The sequence below is a fragment of the Chelonia mydas genome, chromosome 1 (genome assembly GCF_015237465.2).
Source record: "Chelonia mydas isolate rCheMyd1 chromosome 1, rCheMyd1.pri.v2, whole genome shotgun sequence".
NCBI lineage: Eukaryota > Metazoa > Chordata > Testudines > Cheloniidae > Chelonia > Chelonia mydas.
The window spans coordinates 345,759,585-345,779,831 of NC_057849.1; the positions used below are offsets into that span (position 1 = coordinate 345,759,585).

The 20,247-nt window shown below is 55.1% G+C and overlaps 1 protein-coding gene across 2 annotated transcripts in view; it reads left to right on the forward strand.

Moving 5' to 3' along the window:
* The window catches only part of SND1 (staphylococcal nuclease and tudor domain containing 1), a 480,324-nt gene that overhangs the window by 180,883 nt on the left and 279,194 nt on the right, over positions 1–20,247 (forward strand). For both annotated transcript variants that reach the window (XM_037889493.2, XM_037889494.2), the window contains exon 12: positions 10,150–10,250. In XM_037889493.2, coding sequence (XP_037745421.1) covers positions 10,150–10,250 — 101 coding nt within the window. The remainder of the gene's footprint in view (positions 1–10,149; positions 10,251–20,247) is intronic.

The following is a 20,247-nucleotide window of genomic DNA, read 5'->3' on the forward strand; positions in this document are numbered from 1 at the left end:
GACCCCTCAGTCAAGTCCTTCTGGGGGAGCAGGGAGCTTAGACCCCAGCCCTGGGGTTCCCTGCGTTCCTCCACCCAGCCCCAAACTGAAACAACCCCCCGCCCCCACCCCCCGCAGCCTTTGTCCAGATTCCAGGGCAGAGGTGTTACCTCCCCCTCCCCCTCCTGGCTCAGGTTACAGGCTCTCAGGTCTCCCGTCCCCAGGGCACATTCCCAGGGCAACACTCCCCCCTCCCTGCTGCGTCACAGCAGGTCAGAGTGCCCTGGAAAGGGATGGGCACCTGGGCTTTGATGGCAACATTCCTGCAGTGCCAGAGGATGCAGCGGCTCTCGGGCAGTGGCTTTTCTGCTGACGTTCCAGGACAGGGAAACGCAGCCTCCTGCTGCATGCAGCGTGCTGGCAAGATCCCCTTCTGGCCCCTGAGCGGGACTTCGGACTCCACCCTCCCCAGCAAACCCAACCCAGGGCTTGCGTTCCTCCCAGTGCATGCTGGGGGAGGGCTGGGTGTTCAGGTGCTGGACAGATGCTTGTGCAGTGTGGCTGTGTTACAGCTGATACTTGACTGCAGAGTCCTTGTGTATTGATTCCAGGGGTGCTCAGTAGCCGGGGGCACTAAGCTTTGCTACCTCTTTGGTCCAGCCAAGTCCAGATCACCCCAACCGCTCTCCCTTCACCACTGGGCGGTTCTGCTCAGGCACTCTCCCCAGCAGCTCTGTCCCTGCCCCTCACCCTCTGCTGCTGGTCCCAGCTCCTAGGAGGAGAGGATGGTGTCTTCTAAATTAAATATCCCAGCTTGGCTCCAGTTCTTGGTGAGGTCCCCATTTCTCCAGCCTCCAAGGCACAAGCTTCAGTGACTTTACTGAGTCCGGGGCCGAGAGAGAAGCCCGTGTTTGCAGTGAGGGGTGTGTGGGCTTGGAAGCAAGGAAACAGCACTGGGGTGGGGAGGAGGGGCTGTGTTGCAGGATGGCTGGGTGGGAGGAGGTGCGGATGGCAGGGGGTGGGTAGGCGGCTGGCACACCAGACCAGCTCCTCTGTAAGTACTGACGGTGGTGCCTGTAGACAGTGAGCCCTCCTCTCTTCCTCAGACTTCCACCAGCTATTCATTCTTCCCTGTTAAAAATGCTCGTCAGAGGAGAGAGGTGCCCCTCTGAGAGCTGGGGCTCTCTTCTCTGCTGCAGGGCCCAGCGGGCTCTCCGGCGTGTCTGCCCCTGCCATGGGTGAGCCCCAGCCGGGCCCCGTGGTCAGCGTTCTGGTGGTACATTGTCACTCCTCCCCCCGCTGGTGGTTGGGCTGTGATCTGAGAGCAGCATTGCTCAGCTGGGGATGGCCATGGTGGAGCCTGGGATGGGAGAAGGGTTTTGGGGAGAGGTCGCTGGTGTAGAGTGGGGATGCTGTGGCTTTGGCAGGCCTGGTAACACACAACCCGTCTGTGTGGGGAGGGGGCTGCCTCCTTCCTTCCCCTCTATTCACCACTTGGCCCGAGCTGCCTTGGAAACGGGAGTAGCTCCCAAAGGCTCTGTGACCCCAGCCTGGTGAAATATGGCCACATGTTCATAGACATAGATATTAAGGTCAGAAGGGACCATTATGATCATCTAGTCTGACCTCCTGCACAATGCAGGCCACAGAATCTCACCCACCCACTCCTGCATCCCATCACAGGCCATTGCACCTATTTACCATGAATAGTTAAAGATCAGTTAATTGCCAAAATCATGTTATCCCATCATACCATCTCCTCCATAAACTTATGTTAATTAGCTTGGCTTGTCCTTATGGGGGCCCAGCCATTGAACAGGACACATGCCTCCTCCCTTGGTAACAGTGTGTTAGCAAGACCCTTTACATTAATTCAGTGGCTCAGGTCCCCTGCCAGAAATTAATTATTTAAACTTCTTGGTGCATTATCCCCCCTGCCCCCCCTTGTAAAAAGCTGATGGGATGGAGCATGCTGCAGAGGCTGGAGGACATGTCTCCCCTCCTCCAGTCCATGCTCACCTTTCCTTCCTTCCCAGCCTTCTCCCGCAGCGTGCAGGCAGCTCATTAATCAGGACCACAAATTCCCTTTGTGTGGGGGGAGGGTCTGTTTTTTCGTAATGATCCCAGTAGAGTGCTTGGGCGCCAGGCAAGGGAGGGTGATGCTGAGCGCGCAGGCTGTACGAAGGCAAACCGATCTCTGTGTAGTGCCATTCTTCTCGGGGCTGGAGCTCCTCCAGGGAGGAGAACTGCCCGAGTGATTTAATTCACACTGACTGCAGCTGACCTTGGAAACTTGCCGGTAGACGACTGCTATCGACACTGGCTGTAGAGCGGAGCAAGTCCAGGGCTGGTTGGTGGGGTGGGTGGGTGGGATGGATCTGGGGCAGGGGAAGAGGGGGATGGTAAATTGATGCCTTGGTATGACCACCAGCTCTGTTAGCAGGGAGTCTTGGGCCAGAGGTGTTTGTCTTGGAGCGTGTGTGTGTGTGTGGGAGGGGACGCATGACCAGGCCACGTGCTGATTGCGTGGAGCTGATGGGTCACTTGTTGAACTGGCTATGACATGGTGGTGAATGCACATTCAGGTCCTGGGAAGCGAGCTGGGAACACCTGTGTGCGAAGACCTTCCCTTGCTTTGAAGGACATTGTGCACGGTATCTCCCCCTCTGGATTCTCTTTGATCCTTCTGCTTTAAGTGCCCTCTGCATAGGCCCAAGCCCGTTGCGGGAGAGCGGGCCACGTGCCGGTGCTTGGGCGGACCAGCATGTTGGCCTTTGTTTCCATGAAGTGTTTCTCCCCATCAAATATTTAGCAAGGCGCAGGTCTGCTGGATGGTGGTAATGGCCACTTACGGGAGTGCGTGGTGTCAGATGGAGCCAGCTGATAGCCTCCTGTGCTCGGGCTGCCGCAAGCGCTACATTTAGATAGGCCCTTCTCCTAGCGGCGCGCTCAGCCCCTTCCTGACGCTACTGTACCTTCACCCTGTTGCATGGCTAATTTGGGAGAGCAGGTGCTGTGGGGACTTGGCTCACTGGGATTCATGGGACCTGCCTCTGACTCCGCAGGCATCCATCCATCTCTGCCACTTTCCCCATCTGTAAAATGGGGATAATATGGCAGGAAGTGAATTTAAATTCTCCACACTGGTGTGTTGCAAAGCTAAACAAATGGAGTGCTCAGAGGCCATGGTGAGTGGTGGAGGCTATCTAAGCACCTAGGGAGTCGGGCCTCTGCTTTGAACTGCAGATGGGTGTGTCTAAAAACTGTCCACAGTGGATTGTGTTCCGCTCTTACATTGCTTGTTTTGGCTTGTAAGCGCTTCAGGGCAGAGGCCATGTCCTTGCTGTAACTGTTCGTTATAGGATACTACTGATGATAGGGTGGGTTCTTTAAATGTAGCCTGATCAGAACTGTGAAGGCAGGAATCCTCCCTGCCCGAGCACTTCTGCACCTCTCTCAAGCTGGTGATCCATTGATGAGACGGGAACGTGGCTGAAGTTAGAATGATCCTTCCGAGGGGAAGCGGGGAGTGGAATGCCGCTCAGGGCGCAAGATAAACAGCCAGCCTTGGTAAATGAGGCCATTAGCTCAATGGACGTTGTATGCATGACTCAGTCCCCTCTATTCCTAGAGAGTGTAGCAAAGTGCACCCCAGAGGGGCTTGAAAGGAGGGAAGATCTGCTCACAGCCACAGCTGATCTAACACCGTGCTGTGTCCTCTGTGCCATGGGTCAATGCATGACCCCTCCCCTTTGGAGACCTAGGTGCAGACTCTCTCAGTAACAGGCGCTACAAACCACAGGCCTCGCCATGCCCCATGGCGTCTCTCGCAGTCCCATACCCCTAGCAGACTCTGCTTTAGAGAGGCCTTGGGTAGCCAGCAGGCTGCATGGGGCTGGCGTGTTGGTGGAACTGCGTGGGGAATTTAGGGCTTGGGGGGCTATTGGGTAGGATTGAGGGACATCTGCAAAACTGGAGGGCGCATAGGGCTGGATTAGCAGGGGAGTGGCAGGCTGGGATTGAGGGGCACTGGCAGGGCTGGGATAGCAGGGGTGTTGTGGGGTTAGGATCAGGTGGGATTGAGTGGTAACCTGGCTATATGCCAGTTGTCCAATGGGGTCCCTCTAGGACTGGGTGTGAATGAGAATAGGGCAGATGCTGAGGGCTGACATAGAGGTTTGTGTTCCCTCTGTCATTTCCGTTAGCTGGCATCCCCTGCCTGGGTGCCAAGAAGTGAAAATCCCCGGTGGTGAGAGAACGAAGGCAGGTCTATGGCCTGGTTGTGGGGAGCTAACAGGAACGGCACCAAAACGCTAATTACACTCAGGGTTTAATTTCTGGTTTGCAGCTGCCTCCTGCTGCTGTAACGTTGCTCGCTGCTGTTCTTGGAACCCCTTTGGGGTTCTTTGATACCATAATAACACTGCAGTTCTGAAGAGATGCGTGTTCAACAATGGCATAATAGGCGCTTTCCTAGCCCCTTTCCTCTCCGGGGCTTGGTGCTTTGCAAACCCTAGCCCGTAGTGCCCCGGGGAAGTAGGTAAATATAATAGTGTAATCTCCGTTTCTCTCAGTGTGTCTGAGTGGTGGTCAGCACCCGCTGCTCCCATTCATGGCGGGCCACTGAAAATCAGACCGCCAGTGATTTGCCAAAGGCCATGCTGCAAATCAGCGACTGCCAAGAATGCTGTCCCAGCTCTCCTGACTGCTAAACCCAGGCTCTGTCTACTAGAGCAGTGGTTTTCAAGCAGGGGTACGCGTACCCCTGGGGGTACGCGGGGGTCTTCTGGGGGTACGTCAGCTCAGCTAGAGATTTGCCTAGTTTTACAACAGGCTACACAAAAGGCACTAGCAAAGTCAGTACAAAGTAAAATTTCGTACTGACAATGACTTGTTTATACGGCTCTGTGTACTAAACACTGAAAGGTAAGTACAGTATTTATATTCAACTTGATTTGTTTTATAGCTCTGTGGCAAAGAGGAGGAAGTCCGCAATTTTTTAGTACTAGTGCGCTGTGACACTTGTGTATTTTTATGTCTGATTTGGTCAGCAAGTAGTTTTTAAGTGAGGTGTAGCTTGGGGCATGCAGGACAAATCCTCCTCCTGAAAGGGGGGCAGCCTGGAAAGGCTGCAAGCCGCTGTGCTACACCACACGCTGGTTCTTGCCCACGTTTGTTTCTCCGCGGCACTGATCGCGCCATGCTGCAGTTCTCCCCCACCCTGTTGCTGTGGCCGTGGCGTAGCTGTTGCTGCTTCAAGGAGTGTCCCTAGGGTGCTTCACTGGAGGGATGCAGACACGCCTACAGGGGAGCACCCTAGGGACACGCACCTCGAAGAACCATCGTTACTGCACAAGGTGAGTCATTTCTCGTTGCTGTGGGTGCTGTTGGGTCAGTGGGGGAGAACGTTTCAGCCGTCACCAAGACTTGCTGGCCTATCACGTCAGCCTCCTTAATATCAGCTGCGTGGTGTTGGCCGCAGGGTCCTTTCAGACATGCCAAACCCGCAAAAAAAAAAAAGCAGCAGTTGGGCTTGTTTTTGGCTTAATTGGCTTGTGAGTTGCTTGTTGGCTAGTTTTTGGCTTGTAGCTTGTTGCTTCTTTGTTTTGAATGGCTCCCAGCAAGCAGGGGTGCACAGCGGGCCCACCACAGTCCCAGACTGCACTCCGGGAGGCTCTAGTCACAGAGCGTTGGGGTTCTTAGGGATTGGCTTGTTTTGGCCTTGTTTTGAAATGGGATTAGCTTGATTTTTGGCTTATTGTGAAAATCGGGGTGCCTATTTACCACGTGAAAGTTGGCAACTGTGGGTCCTTTCCACCTTTGGTTTCAATGCTTTGGCTGCATTTTGTAGCAGGCAAGTAAAGTGGGAATTAGATTGTCACATCCCTGCCTCTGAAAGTGGAACTAAAAGGAAGTGTTGCCAGCCTGGATGCTAACTGTTTTGAGTCCTGTCAGGTTGAATGTGTAGGAAATTTGTGGGGTGTTTTGTCCGGAGGGAGTGGGTTTTGCTAAGAGAAGTGAAGGATTTCACCATGCTGGCATAGTACAGGCGGGTGGCATGTCAGCTTTGCCAGGGCACCTGAACCTGCTGTCCAGGGCAGATGCCACCATTCATGCCAACTTGTTGTGATACTTTGCATGTCTAGTGAACCTCAGTCCACAACTCAAGCCACTGTACTCCTTGCCCCCCATTTTGGAATTTGAACCCGCGTCTTGAGATGTGAAATGCAACGACCCTTTGTGCTGCTGACGACCTTACCTCTGGTACATACACAGCACCCGATGCATGGCCGTGACCGTGTGCTGGAGCGTGAATGGGAGAAGCCATCCAAGCTGCTGCTCGCGTGAGCAGGCCTTTGGGTTAGCTGCCTTTCCCCCTCTGTAGCCACAAGCTATTGCCTGCTTCTGGTCAAGGCGTCTCCTAAATGAGCTGCTCCTTGCTGCTGAGCTGTGTGGATGTGTGAGAAACCCTGGGGTAGTTTGAATTTCCTAACTTGCCTTTCCAAATAATCATTCCTCTCCCCTCCCCCCATATAGTTATGACAATAGTTTCACCAGAAGGAATTACTTTAACCTCTCCCCTTAATTGCTCCTTAATTGACAGAGCTTCCTCTTGTTGCTTCCCAAACATGGTTAGATGTGTTGTACGAGCAAGTGAGCCGATGGCAGGAGTCTTTGCGCGAGTTGTACCTTTTTGCATTTTTATGCTCCTTTAAAACGCAAGGCTTGTAAAGAGCCGACAGTTGAAAGGGCTTTAAAGACATTCGTGTAACATTGATGAACTTGATGCCTGTCTGTCTCCTGCTTCCTTTTGACTTGATCAGTCGAAGCTGAAAGCAGAACGAAGGTGCTAGCTCAAAGTACAAGGGGTAAAGCAGAGGAAAAAACCCTACCTGGAAAAAAAAAAAGTGATGTATAAAAGATTCCTCCTGCTGGCTGGCTGCAGAGCACAGCTGAGCTGTGGGAGCAGCTCTCCAAAATCTCCCTGGTCTCCTTGGTGGGAGCACTCACTTGGTAACTCTGTTGCGTGGGCGGGGTGAGTAGCAAGGCTTTCTATCCCCTGAAGAGGGAGAAGAGCTGTATGCTCCATGAAGTCCACTAGAGACTCGGCTATTGCTGATCTTCTTTGTGTGCAAGGTGCCCAGATGCTGCAGTGAGGGAACCCTAAGGCTGAGAGATGGCTTAGACCTGTGGGCATATGAGACACTTGAAGCTCCCTTCGTTGGTGACCTACCAAGGGAGACCTAGTGCTGGGCCCTGTCAGCGTCTGTCTCCTCCTTTTTGCTGCCTGATTACCTCCAAGCAGGGGAGAATCACCCTTCCTGCCTCCCACTGACCCTTTCTTCCTCCCTAAAACCAGCTGCTTCCACCTTCCCTCCCAAGAAACCAGGCCTGGGAAAGCACGCCTTAGAGCGCGATCTGCCAGGCCACAAACCCAGCAGGTGACGAAACACAGGCCAGGCCCGTGGCAGCTCCGGGGCCTTGTCTGCACTGGGTATCTCTGGCTCCCCTGGGGGATAATGCTGGTGCAGGCTCGGTGGGGCAGACGCCCCTGTGCCATTCCCACACCACAGCTGCTGCCTTTGCTGCTGGAAAATGATGGGTCTGAACTCTGCTGCTAGCAGGAGACAGTCCCACAGTAGCTGGGAAATCCAAGCCCCTCCAAGTCTGGCAAGGCAGATGGCTTGACGCTGACACCCTCTCCCACCTTCATCCCCCAATTACTAGAATAACCTCGGCTTTATCTGGATTAAGTGGCAGTTAAAATGTTGGGAAGTAAGTTATTGGAGTAAGCAAAGCAGCTGGATTAAGTTGGATTTACACAGAAATGTAGATGTTGGCATGAATTAGGTAACAGGCTTTGATCAAACACTTCAGCCCTTCAGTTGAAATTCCCCTAGCCCCTCTTGTGCTGCCCTTTCTATTGCAGTTGGGAATTGCTGTTCAAACTCGCCGGTACTGGATTGGACGCCTGTACCACTGCATTGTGCAGAGCTAGCTGATGAGTTGGAATTCTGTTGCATTTGTTTGAAAATTGATGGTCAAGCTGACCAAAAGGGGCCCATTTAACTTCACACCGTAGAGCTTCTGTTCCCCCGTCTCATCAGACAGTGCCAAGGGGGCATTCAACACAACTGAAGGGAGGTCCGTTCAAAACAGAGAAGAAAATGCTTTGTCATATAATGTTTGTTTGGCGTGTGGAACTCCCTGCTACAGGAAACTAAATCCAAGAAGTTAGCAAGGTTCAAAGGAGGTTTGGATAGTATCCAGATCTAGAGGAGTAAAAGCTAAATTTGGAAGGGGGAGAGCCCCTGTTCCAGGGTTCAAACCAATCTCTATTCCAGTTTGGGATGAGACCCTTATGGGGAGGGCAGATTATCCCCCATCTGTCCCCCACTGGGCTTCTTGCCCCTTTCTCTCTGTGTCAGTGACAGGATGCAGGACAGGATGGGCCTCTGGGTCTGATCCATCTGGCAATTCCCGTGGAGCGGGGCCTGCTTTTCAGAAAGTGCTGAGAACGGCCCCTGGGAAGAGCAGGCTTCTTTAACGCATCAAAGTTGGGCAGCCAAGGCTAAGAGTCACTCTTGAAAATGTAGAAAGAAGGGGAGGACGTGTGGCACCTTAGAGAGGAATCCATTTATTTGAGCATAAGCTGCCACTCACTGCATCGGCTGCATCCCTTGAAAATGTAGGCTGGTAAAATCTGCATTCAGGATCTCCCACCTGTCCCTTCTACTCGGGCTTTCCGCCCTGTGTAAACCACGTTGGGTTTGGCTGATTTCCTCAGTTGTGGCTCCTCCGCACTGGTGCATCATCTGTAGCCTTCCTGAAAGGGAAGAGGGATAGAATGGGACCATCTGAGCCCTTTACCACGCACAGCGGCATCCCTGGGAATTTTTATGCAGGGGTGACTTAGATTGCAGGGAGGGCGAATGGGGCAGGAACAGCTCCCCCTGCCCTCGCTACAGGAGCCTCTGGAGGGTAAAAGTTCTCCCTGTGCAGAGAGCTGGCACAGGAGTGAGTGCTGCTTCAGCCCAGAGGGGTTTGTATCGTGCAGTCACTGGGAGACGATGGCCAGCAGCTTTGACCCTGGGAAGTCAAGGTTGGCAGTCTGGGCCTGTCTGTAGTGGGAGACGAAGGGTGGAGGTGTGGCCCCGTCAAAGTCAATGTTGTCACTGATGCTGCAGGGCCAGGGTTTCACCCATTGTGTGTGTTAACAGCCAACATGATTCAAAGCCCAGCGTAGACAGGTCTAGTTGTAGTTCACACAGCTCGGCTGGTCAAGGTGGACCTGGTGGGGAGCTTAGACTACGAACTGCCCAGCTAGCGTGTTAAAGCTACCACTCGCCCTGTCTGCAGCAGGATTGTAGCAACCGTGTTTTACAAACACCCTTGTCTAGTGTGGACAGACACTAGCCGGCTAACTCCAGATGCACGGGTCTCAAGTGGTTTGGGAACTGAATGCTAATGACAGTACGATACTGTCCAAGGTGGATGCTGATTTATATATTTAATTGGTATCCAAAGGGGTGTTTGGTGTTTCCCCAAGCAACGATTTGTAGCTGGTTCTCAACACCCCACTGATAAGCAATGTGCCCCCATCTCTGCCAGCTGCCCACCTGTGTTAACGGCCGCTGCCATTGGCAGCAGCAGGACTAAGAGCTCTAGCTAGTTTGCGTAAAATTATAGGCATGGCCTTGTGCTGGCGCCCTGCTGCGTCTTGTGTGCGTTTGGGAGTGAGAAGCAGCGAAGTGGGGTCAGTCCTGCTCTCGCAGTCCAAACGCTGGAGCTGCGCTTTCCTCCCCGAGCCAGGGGCTGCAGCAGTGAAGTTCTGTGCAGCTTGTTAAACCTGGAAGGCTCCTGGCGTACATGTTCTCCGCTATTGTCTCCTGCTGGCCTGTCAGATGCTACGCTTGTAACTCACTGCACTGGCTAGCGTTAGCTGGGAAGCGCATGCTTTGATCTGACAGGGTATTTGGGAGCCTGTAGCTGGTTCTGGGTGTGGGCAGGGGGGCTCCCTTGTGAAAGGAGAGGGGGCTGGGGAGGGTTGCATTCAGAGAGCCCCTGAGCAGTATGGGTGCCGAGGCCCCTTCACCCTGGGCTCGTTCTGACATTACCGTGTGCTCTGGTGGTTAATGAAGTCTCAGATCTGGCTGCCTTCTCTTGCAGGTGAACGTCACTGTGGACTATATCAGACCAGCCAGCACCGCCACAGAGACTGTGCCTGCCTTCTCAGAGCGCACCTGTGCGACCGTTGCCATTGCAGGCATGTGAGTATCACCCTAGGCAGGCTGGGAACCCCGGGCTGGCTAGCTCTGAGATTGGGCACAGAGTTAACAGCATTTCCAGCCACAGATGAGTGGGATGATCATACCTGGCACTCTCGTTGATACCACCTTGGCCCCGGTGTCTCAGTTTAATGCGCAGGGCACCACAATGGGGGTTTTATAGCAAGTCTCAGTTGTAGATCCCAAGGCCAGGTGAGACTGTCGGGATTGCCTAGTCCAGCAGGTCTCAAATTTCATTGCACTGCGACTCCAACCCCAGTGCCCTGTCTTTACTCTAGAATCATGGCCCGGCATTAGGGGGTGGCAAGCAGGGCAATTGCCGGGGCCCCCCCCGCAAAGCTATGTTGCTCAGGCTTCTGCTTTCTGCCCTGCTCCAGTGAGTCTAAGGCCGGCCCTCGCGACCCCATTAAAACAAACTCGCGACCCACAGTTTGAGAACCGCTGAGCTCGTCCGCTTCTCTGTGTGACACAGGCCAGAGAACTGCCTCATCTCCTGAGCGTTTCTGGTTTTTGCTTTATGCTGCAGACAGCCCTAAGTGCTGCTGCTTAGATGTTTTGCTGTGGAAGCCGAAGTCTACATGACAAACGTGTGTTCACACCCCTGAGCAGCCCAGTTCTAACCCTTGCGGGAAACGCAGACAAGCCCTAAGTCCTTGCGGCTTTTAGCCTTTCTGCACCTGTTGCCTCGCACAGGCGATAGCCCTCATAGGAGTAGGCACTGTTACCCTCGTGGTGAGTGCTAATACAAGCAGGGGGTGTGCCCCAGCTCTGCGTTTTTCCGACTGTGACTGTTGGCAACAATCTCCTGCCCACGCTTAGCATGGTCAGTCTGCAAAGCCCTTTGCATGTATTACTTCCCCTCTCTGCCCTGCCTTGTGGTGGTTCAGTGTTCTCGTACCCATTTCAGACAGGGAATCACAAGGAGAAAGCAGATGTGACTTGCTCTCCATCCCTAAGGGGGTCACTGGCACAGCTGGGGTTAAAGCTTGTGAGCTTCTGGCTCCCAATCCTGTGCACTGGCCATCCGCCCAAACTGCTAGTGTTTTACAAACCATGTCAAGGGGCCATGCAACTCCGAGTCCCCTGTGCTCAGATGCATGGGCTGGCCGCCTCCCTGTCTCATGCTGCTCTTTCCAACTCTTCTTTCCATCAAGTAATTTACACATTATTTAACAGCTGCTCGAGTGCTTCCGAGCCAGGCAGCTGTGAGTGGGCTGAGCCTGCAGCCAGATTCTGGCTCATGGGTCTGTCATGCTCACCCTTGTCCCTTCGCCGGGCTGCTCTGAGGGCCTTGGGGCAGGGACCCATGTGTTGCCTGTGTGGCTGAGGGATGAGGTGCTGCTCAGATGCAGACACCCGTGGGGCTGCTGTCTCCTCTGGCTCTTGCCATACCTGTAGGCAGGTATAGTGCTCAAAGCCCAACACAGCTTAGGGGATGCTGAGGGCACCGGGAGGAGGAGAGACTCCAAGGGCAGTTCTGAGCCCGTCGCTCTGGGATTTATTGACCAGGGGGTGCTCAGGAAGCACCAGATCACTGCAGGTCCCTGCACTGTTGGGATTCCCAGCCATGCCTGGTTATTGGAGAGATTTGGTTTATCCCCGCCCCACAAGAGCACTAGCCCATTAGCCCCCCCCATGGCAGAGCTGACCGTACGTGGCTGCCATGTGTCTCTGGGTGGCTTGCAGCCTTCTAGTGCAGGCTGCTGCCAGTCAGTGCAGGTGTCTGCAGCCTCTGGATGGCACGGGAGGGCCCCAGGCACTGACACACGAGCTCAGTGCCTGCAGCCAAAAACTTCCTGCGCTGACTCCGCTCTGGTCTGTGCTTGGGATGGGTGTATCTGGGACACATTCCCTTCCCCCAGCCCCTGGTAGCCATGGCAGGGTGGCTGGCCAATACCTGGTTCTTGTAGGACGGAAAGAACTTCCTTCTGGCTGTTTGTGTGGCCATGTCCTTAGCGTGCTGGGCTCCGTTGGTGCTCTGAGGCAGTGTGTCTGGGGGTGCTGTACTAAGGGTTTGCCCTAGGCTTTTCTTCCCAGCGGTTAGTTTGGAAAGCACCCCAAGTGCTTTGGGGTGTGCCCTTTCGGTTTTCAGTCTGAGGGCAGGTCTACGCTTCAAACGCAGCCTTGCACAGCTGTGCCACTGCAGCACTGTCATGGAGACGCGCTAAGCCAACGGGGAGAGCTGCTCCTGCCAGCTTCGTTACTCCCCCTCCGCGAAAGGCTGTAGCTATGTTGTCAGGAGACGCTCTCCTGCCGACACAGCACTGTCTGCACCGGCACTGAGGTCGGTGTCACTGGGGGTGTGGTTGTTCACACCCCCGAGCGACGGAGTTACACCAAAGTCGTTTTATTGTGCAGACCAGGGCCAAGGCCTAAGCTCTGGAGCTGTGTGTGCCTGGGGGGCCCTGCTGAGTGGAAGCCAGAAGTCTGCTCGTTCCTGAGCTTGAGTCTAATGAGGGCACTTGTGGCCTTCAGCCAGGCTTGTAATTCGTGCTCCGGGCTCCAGCCGGCCCTGGGTGCAGCAGCGTGTGGACGGTGCGCTGTCAGCATGTAGCCCGTGCACCTCAGCACCAGGCAGGGGAGAGGATGGCTCAGAGGGCTGACGTCGGGATATGGAGCCGCGTGCCTCCAGCTTGCTGGCTGGAATGTGTCCCAGGGGGTGCCTGTTGCCGTGTGCCGGCTCTGTGGCCTGTCTGGTCTGAGTCGAAGGGTTCAGTCTAGTTCCTAGTGGACAAAATTCCACAGGTGTCAAAGTGCCCCATGCCAGGCCCTCCCTTGAGCCCCCTTAGTGGCAGAGGGAGAAAGGGTTGAAAGGGCCATAGAGACTGATTTCCCTTTTCACCCTGGGGATGGGTTTCCCCAAGGCAGAGCGGGGGTGGGAGGCTACTCGTCGGGGCTGGGCCCGCCTGCTGGGAGGAGGAGGTGTTGTCTCAGGGGTGGCCGCGTCTGGTTTCTTGGGAGACCTTGGGGGCAGCGTTCGTGTGGCACTTACTGTCAGTCGTTGGTGGTTGGGCCTGCGATGTGCCAGGCGCTTCGCAGATATTGGGCTGGGGTAGTCCCCGGCCTGATGAGCTGGGTGGCAGGAGGAGGGTGCTGGGTGGCTACCCTTGTTCCTGCCCCTGGGGTTTGGCTGGGTCACAGTGGGGGAGTAGGAGTTACCGTTCATTAGATGTAGTGGGGAGAATTGGCCTGGTCCCGACTGTGTCTGTGTCCCGTTGGGCTGATGGGGATGGCTGGAGAGGTTGGTGTCCCGTGAGCCCTGCTCCCCAGGGGAAGGCGACAGATCGTTTCATAGCAGCTTGGATTGATGGCGGCGTTTCCTTTCTCCTGCATCGGAGCTGCTGACGTGATGGCCTGGCATTCAGACCCTGACCCCTGTGGGGCTGCTGAAAGTAGCGGTGCCGTCCCTGGGGCTCCTACTGCCACTCTGTGCCACGCTCAGCACCATGGTGTCCCGCCGCCCTTCTGGTGCACTCCCCACTGCAGGTTTCTAGCTTTTTCTCTCTGCATCCCTTAGGGGGCGCTGCTCTGATGAGGTGCAGTCGTAGTATAAGCCGCAGCATCGCTGGACGGTAGGTAGAGGCAACTCCCCTTGCCCCTTTGCAAGAATGACCCTCATTTGTGTGACTGCATTGAAACTCACTCAGGGTGCCAGTGACTGGGAGAGCGAAGGGCTGGCGTTCCCATGGTCAGTGGCCATGCTGCAGACAGAGGCTCTCAGTCCATCAGCTGTTTCTCTCCCACCTGACTCCTGCAGCTCCAAGGTGGCTTTCAAGCTGGGCCGGCCTGCGACATGTAAAGGGTCGTCCCACTTGCTCTGATACAACCGTGGTGGCATTAACATAAAGTGCGTTCGAGCGCCCGTCAAAGTGAAATTTATCACTTGCGCCGTGTGCTGGGAATGAAGTGTGTGCAGCCGGTTTGGAACGGGGGGTGCAAAGGGGCTTCTCCGGTGCTGGGCTCAGCGAGGGAAGGAAGGGCTCAGAGTGGGTCTTGAGTTACCTGGCTGACTGTGTGCGCTAGCCAGCAACAGCACTCAGTTGGTAAATAGCGTTTACATGTCGACTGCAGAGGCCTGGCTGGAATCGGGGAGGTTAGACGGGTGGAAAAGCCCAGCTGCCTCCCGCGGTGCAGGGCAAAAGTAGCTCCCACGTGCTGTCTGATCTCTTTTCAAATCATCCAAATGGTGGGGCCTGTATCGCTTTGGCTTGTAGTTGGGGCTGTTCCTTGCCGTAATTCCATCGCATTGCTCCCAGCTGTGGCCTTATGCAGCTCTCCAGCTGCTCCTCTCCTCCCTTGGTGTTCACACCCCGCTGCAGGGCTGGCCCCTCCTGAACTGTTTCTAGTCCCACTGGGCAGGCTTAGCTCTTTTAATCTCTCCCCTGTTCCTGGGTTGCATTCTGTGCCTCTTCTCTGAACTCCCTCCAGCTCTTCAGTATGCTTGGGCAGCGTCGTGCCCGGGACTGAATGGAGTGTTATGGGCCTGGGGCACCAGTGCCAGGACTCAGAGGGACACTGGTCAGGATTGGGCACTTACGTAGGTAGCGGGAACATCCAGAGTTATACCAAAGATAAAAATACCCCACCACCAAGGACTGCCTGCCTCTGGATCAGGGCTTGAGCAGAGCGCTGGGGTGGGGTGAGGACACAGAACAGCTGGCCCCGAGAAGGCTGTCACTGCTCACCGCCGTGAGATCTTGCGCTGCCTTCTGAAATGGCTGGTGCTGGCCACTGAGGGAGACAGGACACTGGGCTGGATGGACCTGGGCCTGGCACTCCACATGCTCCTCGACAGGAAAGGGGCATCTCCGCCCTGCCCCATGGCGTGATGTGCCTGCGCCTGCTGCCGTGAATTGCACTGACCTCTTTTCTGGCTGCTGCACCACAGAGCAAACTCCTGTCTGGCCTCATCTCCCCCTTCCCACGATCTCTGGCATTGCAGCTGAGCAGACCCCTCCCCCCACTGAGTGTCTATGTCCCAGGGAATCCCCCTCCCCCCCCCCAGCCTGCTTGCATCTTTCCAGAGTGATCCTCATTTTGTTTCAAACCCTAGCTCCCGTCACTGCTTGCCTTGCCCTCCTCAGGGCGGTGGGGGTGGGGGGCAGGGGTTCTCCCAGTCCAGTACCTATGCATTTCATTCATATGCGGCCCTCTCCTTGCTCACTAATGAAGGAGTCAGATGATTCCGGCCCAGCGCCTGTTCTCTGGATTCGGCACGCCACAGAGCACGATGTCTGCCTACTCTGATTGCAGCTCGGCTCGCTCTGCACTGGGTGTTCCTCGCCCCAGGAGCACTGTAGCCCTGTGCTGCTGAGGGGTTTCCTCTGTGCCGTTCAGAACTTACTGACCCCGGGGCAAGAATCGCTGCATGAAACCGTCCCTTCTGTCTCCTTGTGCTGCGGGTGCATCGTCGTTGGGACTGAAAGGAGGTTCCCCGCAGCCCAAGGCTGGGCTGACCCCCGTGATGATTGCTGTGCCGGAGAAGAGGTGCTAGTCTAATGGTTTCTGCTTGGTTCCAGCTGACTTCATTATTGTGGTGTCTGTGTGGAAATCTAATCATTTAGCTGGGAAGGATTTTGGTGCATTTGCAATAGGACATCTGGGACCATGCAAATAGGCTGGAGTTTTCGTCAGAGTGTTGAACGCAAGGCCTTTTAACGGCGCGCAGAGGCAGGCAGCCGGGTACTTTGGGTGTGAATGGTTTGTCGCAGGGATACTGGGGTCGGGGAGGAGGGACGGGAGGTCAGGACCCAGGCAGAACGAACAGCTCTAGCTTAGTCTAGCCAGTCAGTGCCGCAGCCTTGGCTGTTCATCCGGGCACAAAGCGGAGCGTGTGCTGGGGTGCCGTTCCTGGGAGGACATCTGGCTGCGGCCAGCCGCTGGGGATACAGAGTGCTGGAAAGGCCTTGGTGTCGTACCGATCTAGGAGTGGTGGTTGCTCCTTTTCCCGGCTCAGGATTCAGAGGCATCTGGGTCGGGGGAGAGTGTGATGGGACTCCTTAACGGGAGATGCAGTTTCCCTGGGTTACTCAGATTATCTGAGAGCAGCAAGGTGTCTGTGGCACCTGTGAGGGAGGGGACCTGTACGGTGGGCATCCAGGGTCAGTACAGCACCGTGGTGGGAGGGGAGGCAGCTCTAGGATGGAGGGGGTAGCAGGAGGGTGGTGCTACGCTGGCATACGGGAGCATCCCCCCACTGAGGGTGGGAGTGCTGCCTCAGGGGTGCTCTGGGGCGTTGATGACACATGGGCAGGGCTTGGGGGGCAGCCACAGAGTGGGAAGGAATAAGAGAATGGAAACTAACCCAACAGTTGCTGAACCCGAACTCCCCCTGCAAGCGCTCAGAGCCTCCCATGCCCTCAAATGCTCTCGCTCTCAAACTGCATCATCACACGAGGTTCCTCTTCGGAGATACGGCCCCCACGCAGCACCATCTGCTGCTGCGGAGACAGCCAGGCTGTGGGGGGGAGTCTGAAGGACTAGCCACTCCTGGGTCAGTAAATATTTATCTCTTCCCACCAGTCCTGCAGTTCCCTCAAGTCAGCTGGAGCTTGTGGGAGTGAATCTCAGGGTGGGTACAGGGGGAGGGCAGGGGGGTGAGGGCTCATCCTCAGCTGCTCTAAGTCAAGGGCACTTCACTGGAATCCAGGGGGCTGCGCTGGTTTCCGCCAGCTGGGGATCTGGCCCACCAGCAGACTGCACAAAGCTCCCTGCCCAGGGTAGTGGAGAGCTAAAGCAGCCATGCCAGCCAGCCATTCTCGGGGGAGGCCTGTCCATAGATATGCAGGAACTTTGATCCATGAGAGCCCTTCCACCCCAATTGTCTGTCAGTACGTCTGGGGCTGAGTAAGCCGTGCAGACACCTGTTGCTTGGGGCGCTCCCCAGCTGGGCTGCGTGTTCCGACCCAGGATGAGCCGCCACAGAAGGAAGCCTGCTTCTCTGCGTGCTGTCACCTGCGCTTAGTGTCTCCAGCTGCAAATTGCTTTCAGATAACTTCTGAGTTTGATCCCCGTTTTGGGAGTGAACCTGACGTGAAATTGCAGAGCTGCTGGTTGCGCTGATCTTTCGGCCCTGCATGGCGTAATGAGAGAATGGTAAGGGGAGTTGAGCTGAAGGTAGGAGTTGGTTTGAAAGTGCATATCTGCGTGGTAAAAATGGCACCGTGGTGCTGATGGGGCCTGATCCCTGTGTGTGCTCACTTAGCACAGCTACCAAGCATCTCTGAAGAGCTTCACTGCTCCTCACTCTCATTAACTGTTTGCTGAGCCGGCGCAGATGCCAGAGCCTGGGCTGGATTCTCCGCTGGGTCCCATAGCCTCAGTGCAGCTAATGGCTGCGTTGAGTTGTGTTCTGCCGGGCAGCCTGCTGAGGACAGTGGGGTTCCTCGCAGTAACTGAAGGTAGAATTTGAGGGCATGGGGGTTGTGGAGTTTGGCCTTTAGGCCCTTTATTGTAGGTGGGGTGTATGGGCAGAAAAGAAAACCCAGCTTGGCTCTAGGAATGAGGCTGTTTGTATCACTGGCAATTTGTAAATTCCAAGGCCAGAAGGGACCATTGTGATCACCTAGTTTGACCACTATATAGCACAGGCCAGAGACTTGTCCCACAATAATTCCTAGAGCAGAGCTGTTAGAGAAACATCCAAACTTGGTTTAAAAATTGTTTGTGATGAAGAATCCACCTTGACCCTTGGAGAATTGTTCCAGTGGTTAATTACTCTTGCTATTAAAATTTTATATCTTCTTTCTGGTATGAATTAGTCTAGCTTCAATTGCCAGCCTTTGGATTGTGTTAGACCTTTCTCTGCTAGGCCGAAGAGCCCGTGATCAAATACTTGCCCCACATAGGTACTTATAGACTGTGATCAAATCACCACTGAGCCTTCTCTTCTGAGCTCCTTGAGTCTGTCACTGTAAGGCAGGTTTTCTAATCATTTGATCGTTCTCATGGTTCTTTGCTGACCCCTCTCCAATTCTTCAACCCTCTTTGAATGGTGGCCATCTGTGACAAAGTGGGACTGTTCTTAATGTTTCCTCTGAATAGTGTGGGGGTGCCTCAGTTTCCCCTATGCAGTTCTTAAGTATCTAGTTGGTGGGATAAGGGTGTATGATCATTGCAGAGCCCTAGAGGGCAGGTGTGTGCAGGAGTCTGGACACAGAGAATGGCCAACACCCTGTTTCCTGGCAGCTGATGGCCTGGACCCTTCCCCCCTGCAAGGTGAGAGCTGAAGGGTTGGAGAACAAAGGAACCAGGTGACCTCCTGACCCGGAAAGGGACAAAGCCCAGAGGAGGAGGGACTGGAGAGAGTTTCAGTTTGGGGCTGGCTGAGGACATGGGGTGAAGTGCAGACGGGGTTGTCTGGCTCACTGCCCCCCCCATGTGGACCCAGCTGAGGGGTCTTGTTCTCTGCACCTACAAGCTCTGTTTTAGGCCACGTTCCTGTCATCTAATAAACCTTCTGTTTTACTGGCTGGCTGAGAGTCCCGTCTGACTGCAGAGTTGGGGGGCAGGACCCTCTGGCTTTCCCAGGACCCCGCCTGAGTGGACTCGCTATGGGAAGCGCACGAAGGGGCAGAGGATGCTGAATGCTCTGAGGTCAGACCCAGGAAGGTGGAAGCTTTGTGAGCTGTGTGTCCTGAAGATGGGCTGCTCCCAGAGAGGAGACTGCCCCAGAGTCCTGTCTGGCTTTGTAGGGAGCAGTTCCAGAGCATCGCCCGGGGACTCCGTGACACCATCAAAGCTGTACATGGCATTCCAACAGCAGGCGCTGGGAGGTGTAAGTGGGGAGGATCTAAGAGGATTTGACGGGACTTGTTGAGGCAATAGACAGTGTTTGTGTCAGCACAGGGAATGCACGGTAAACGCAGCCCATCCTGCAGTCACCTGTTCAGCCTGTGGACCTGCTTGGGGAGGATGCTGTGGCCAATAGTACCCCAAATTTTACCTGCTTTCAGCACTGCCCCCAAACTTGTTCTGATACTGGAAACCCCCGCCCTCCAAAACAAGACAACACCTTATTGGCAACAGCCCTCTTTCCTACCAGAGACCCTACAATAACACCTGCAGGCAGCTGCGTGTCCTTAGGGGCTCACGCCCATCTTGCTGCGATATCCTCCTCCGTTGCTAGAATTCGAGATGGGGATGTTGTGTTCAGTCCACCTCCGAGGGGCCAGTGCCGGGACCTCTCAGTGCTCTGTCTAGTCTGCTGTGACCTGTAACACCCCCGGTCATGTGAGTGGAAGAATGGTGCAATGCCCACCCTCTGTCTCACATGGGTAAAGTGTGGGGAGGGAAGGTGAACTACAGGCTTCCTAGCCCTGGGCATCCCTTTAAGTGATGGCACCTGGCTTCAAACCCAGGATGGCATAGGAGAATAGAACAGCACCCTCTTCATTAGCTGGAGCTCACTTGTCCCTTGGGGTTGTATAAATGCCGTGCCCTGGGGGGAGGCTGGCTTGGCAGAGTTCCCAACCGTGAAGCAAATGGCCTGGTGCACTCTTCCCTGTGCTCTGAGTTCAGGGACCTTTCTCCTAGCCCCTCCCATCACCCAAACTCCCACGTTTCTTTCAGAGCTGTTGGCCATCCACTGAGACCTTTGGGTAACTGTAAGGACCCCCCTGCCTCACCTCCAGCCACACATTGGTCATTAACCAGCTTTGAACCTGGGACCTCCGGAGTTGGGATACAGACTTCTGGTGTCTGTGCTGAGAGTGACTCTGTTGGTTGGTGGCAGTAGCAGGCTGTTATCCTGTATGGGCAGTGCAGCACACTTGCCCCTGTGCTGCTTGCACACAGAAGGGGAGCTCTTTGCAACCCCATGAGCTCTCTGCAGGTGTGTGCAGCGGGGAGTTTGCAGAGACTAGACCCCACATGGCTTTGGTCACCAAGCAGCACTGCTCTGCAGCAGCTCTCGTTTTTTGTTCAACGCAGGTAAGATCAGAGGTTCAAACTCTGCTGTCACAACACGACTCTGCAGCAG